This window comes from Pinus tabuliformis, chromosome 9, assembly GCF_031772625.1.
Source record: "Pinus tabuliformis cultivar Carrire ecotype Pingquan chromosome 9, CPIR1, whole genome shotgun sequence".
Taxonomy (NCBI): Eukaryota; Viridiplantae; Streptophyta; class Pinopsida; order Pinales; family Pinaceae; genus Pinus; species Pinus tabuliformis.
Genome location: NC_142307.1, coordinates 1,396,967,120 through 1,396,971,272, shown reverse-complemented (window position 1 = coordinate 1,396,971,272; position 4,153 = coordinate 1,396,967,120). Strand labels below are relative to the sequence as shown.

The 4,153-nt window shown below is 35.6% G+C and overlaps 1 protein-coding gene across 1 annotated transcript; it reads left to right on the top strand.

Annotated features, from left to right (window-relative positions):
* Positions 1-392: 392 nt before the first annotated feature.
* On the top strand, positions 393-2,983 carry LOC149153757 ((R)-mandelonitrile lyase-like). Its single transcript, XM_089440023.1, has 4 exons — positions 393-592; positions 698-1,351; positions 1,619-2,453; positions 2,574-2,983. The coding sequence occupies exons 1-4, from the start codon at positions 484-486 to the stop codon at positions 2,611-2,613; spliced, it is 1,638 nt and encodes a 545-aa protein (XP_089296149.1). The 5' UTR covers positions 393-483; the 3' UTR covers positions 2,614-2,983.
* Positions 2,984-4,153: the final 1,170 nt, after the last annotated feature.

Below are 4,153 nucleotides of genomic sequence, written 5' to 3'. Positions count from 1 at the left end.
TTTTTTTTCCCGTGAACGTGTGGAAAATTGTTTTGCCAAGATTGAATTGAATTACCACTAAAACGGAGAGAACATAACAATGCTAAGGTGAATTATCAACGCAAAGGCAGAGAAAGTAGCAAACTGTAAATGAATTACTGTTCCGTAGACTACTTTTTTTTTTTGTTCCAAAGTATATAGTTGCGAAAAATGGAACGATTGAAATGAAAATGGCAAGATTGGGTAAATGTCAGAGACATATATCCACACGTGCACTAATAGTTACCGTTTTGATTTCATGGACTGTGTGGATTGATTTCTATGTGCTGGATTTGATTCATCTCTAGATCAATACTTCGGCTCAGCCGTTAGCGTGTGATAATTATTTTCTAGATATATGCATGGACAATCCAAAAGCAAGCGCTTATAAATAGCTTCAGAAACACACCGAAATCCAACCACATCTCCAGAAAGGGTGAACGAGTTGAATCCCTGGTAAGAAAAATGACGATGATAAGGGTTGTAAATATTCGCGCATGGCTTTTGCTTCTGCTCGTCATGCTAATGATGTTGAGCAGCTTATCCTCTTCTCAGGCAGCGACAACACCCTCGGGTATGAACATGGGATGATATTGGATTACGTGTCTTTATATAGTTGATGTTATGATATGATAGAATTAATGGTTTCTTGTTTGTTTTGTTTTGTTGGGCTTTGCAGGTTTTCCGTTTGCGTTTATGACTATAGATGCGGAGAAAGCAGCTGCAAGGAAATATGATTACATTGTAGTTGGAGGAGGAACGGCCGGCTGCCCGTTGGCCGCAACGCTGTCTACCAAGTATTCAGTTTTGGTAGTGGAGAGGGGAGGATCTCCTTATGGAGTTCCCGAGATTGAGAACGCCGATGCTTTTGGGAAGCCATTGGATGAGACCGACAATTACACTTCCATAGCGCAGACGTTTATTTCAGAGGATGGAGTGAGTAATGCGAGAGCGAGAGTTCTGGGAGGCGGAACTGCTATCAATGCGGGCTTCTACAGCAGGGCGAGCTCCGAATATGTCCGTAATATGGGATGGGACGAGGGACTTGTAGAGGAGTCGTATGAATGGGTGGAGAAGCAGAATGCCTTCAAACCTTATCAACTGTCGCCTTGGTCGTCGGCTATCAGAGATGGCCTCCTGGAAGCAGGAGTTCTTCCATACAATGGATATACGTTGGATCATGTGGAGGGAACAAAGATCAGCGCCTCCACCTTCGACAACAATGGCAAGAGACACACAGCAGCAGATCTTCTCAGGTCAGCCAATCCCGACAATATCGTAGTCCTTCTCAATGCTACCGTCAGCAGGATTCTGTTCAATTCTCCGGCAGAAGGTATAAATTCATTTAAACACAGGAAATTGTTTCTACGTTTTATATTTCTCATTTAAACACAGGAAATTGTTTGTACGTTTTATATTTCTCATTTAAACACAGGAAATTGGTTTTCCGTTTTATATTTATCCAACGCGGAACTGACGTTTCACAACGTTCCTTCCTAACATATTTACGTCATTTTCAATTTATTTATAATCGATATTGGAATAATAGTTTTATATCCACATCTATAAATATAGATTGAGAATGAATTGGATCATGCAGAAGCGAAGGATAGCTCCTCTCGGAAGCCGAGAGCCAGTGGAGTTGAATTCATGGACCGCCATGGCCGGTCTTATCAAGCTTTGCTCAATGAAACGTCAAGCTCCAGCGAGGTAATCCTTACTGCAGGAGCCTTAGGCAGCCCCCAGCTGCTCCTCTTGAGCGGAATTGGCCCATCCGAACATCTAAAAGAATTCAATATTCCTCTAGTTCTAGATGCGCCCATGGTAGGCCAAAGGGTTCAGGACAACCCGCGTGCATCCGTAAACTGGCTATCTCACCAATTCTACACCATACAAGCAGTGGGTATCCTTAAAGCCTCTCAAAATTACATCGAGTCCTTGAGCACCTTCGTCAATGGCACCCTATCCTTCAACAAAAACAACGTTTATAGAGAAGTCATTTTTGAGAAGCTGGCATTTCCCTTATCCAGAGGACAGCTTCGGCTACGTAGCACGGATCCTCGAGACAATCCGTCTGTTCGATACAACTACTATTCTGACCCTCTGGACCTCCAGAGATGCATGCAGGGCGTGAGGGTCATAGACAAACTCCTCAACTCACCGTCTCTGCATAGATTTAATGCTAATTCCACTCATGACTTCAACTTCACTGGGCAGCCGTTACCAAAAAACATGTCGGATGATGCAGCCGTGGCGCAGATCTGCCGCGATACGTTGAACACAATCTGGCATTTTCATGGAGGATGTGAAGTTGGCTATGTGGTTAACCAGAAATATCAGGTCAACGGAGTTGAGGGGCTCAGGATTGTGGATGCCTCAACATTCACAAACGGTCCTGGAACCAACCCACAAGCCACCACTATGATGCTGGGCAGGTAATAACAATAATATTCCTAATATTCAGTTTCAGTTGGGTTTCTATTGCTCTTTTGTACCAATGGCATGTATAAATGAATGGGCAACCTAAATTTTGTGATTGTTGTGCGTGCATGCAGGTACGTAGGACTGAAGATTCTTCGAGGCTGGACTGAATGAAACAAAAACAAATGTCGGTGTAGGTATCCCCTTTTATTGTTTCGCTTCGGTTAATAAAGAGGCTCCAGAGTCGTCCCCCGTCTGGCTTCACCTAAAGCAACAGCCGGTGATTTCATTATTTTTTAATAAGGATTCTCCACATATCCTCAGTTGTTAGTTAGGGTATTAAATTCATTTTAATACAGTCGATGTATTATTCTCAATTGAGATCACAAAACATAAGGCTCAGGACAGGCGCTCTCTTAGAATTATGTGCTTGTGAGAGCCCATAATTGTAAATGCTAGTTTTCTGGATTTCTTCTATGTTATAAATCATTTTTCATATAAATTGTAATTATTTTTAAATACATAATTTATGTTTTATACAAAATTGCTCTTTTGAAATTATGGGGTTGTGAGAGCCAAATCATTATGAATGTTATTGTTTTTATTTTAGGCTAAATTGATTTTTATATAAAATATAATCATTTTTAAATTTCTAATTTATGTGTTTTATATAAAATATAATGATCTTTAAATATAAACTTTATATTTTGTTACGTATTTAATGATTTTAATAAACAATAATTTAATTTAGCTAACCAATTCCTTTTTTGTTGGTCTTATTCTAAAAATTTGAATCCTAAAACTTATTATTTACATAATACTTCATATTACAGCAATCCCCTCATTCACAAGACACTAATTCAACAAAACAATATTATTGTTAATTATAATTTGGTAAATTTGATTTTCTTTATGTTTTAATAATTCAGATTTAAATATTAAGAATGTTAAAAAATATATATTTTCCCCTCTATTTCCAAAATATTAATACATAATAATAATTATATTTATATACTCAAAATAATTATGAATAATAGATATATGTGATTCTTAAAAAATAAATAAATAAATTATAAAAACAATAAAATTAACATCATCTCTCTAGTTTAGTAAATCTATTTTTTAATATCTTTTTAATAATTAAAATTTAACTATTTAAAATATATATATAATATATATATATATATATATATATTTTGGTTTTCTCCTTCTCAAAAATTAATACATAATAATTATATTTATATCAAAAACCATTATTTTGAAGAGATTTTTAATAATTAAAATTTAAATATTTATAATATTAAAAAATTATATATATATATATATATATATATTATTTTGGTTTTCTCCCTTGCTAAACATTAATACATAATAATTATATTTCTATGAAAAACTAAAGAATAAGGATAATTGAATGATTATATTTCTATAAAATTCCAAAGAATAAGGAAAATTGTGTAATGGAGCACGAGAATCAGAGGTCAAATGTGTTCCTTATCAAATCTGTGCTGGAGTTTGGTCCATGTTTTAGTATGGAGTTAATTTTCTTAAGACTCAAAAATTAATATGAATATAAATCTCATCTTGTACAGGAAAAAAAAATTGAAAAAAAATGATCACTAAAACATTTTAATAGTGTTCTTCTTCTTCATATGAGAGAGATAGATAGTTCATTTCATACTCAAAGTGACATCTACACATAGCATTTAAAAAG

Coding starts and splice junctions, on each gene's coding strand:
- LOC149153757 (XM_089440023.1), top strand. CDS start 484: ATGACGATGATAAGGGTTGTAAATATTCGCGCATGGCTTTTGCTTCTG. Junction 1,352..1,618: donor GTTCAATTCTCCGGCAGAAG/GTATAAATTCAT, acceptor TGGATCATGCAG/AAGCGAAGGATAGCTCCTCT. Junction 2,454..2,573: donor ACCACTATGATGCTGGGCAG/GTAATAACAATA, acceptor GCGTGCATGCAG/GTACGTAGGACTGAAGATTC.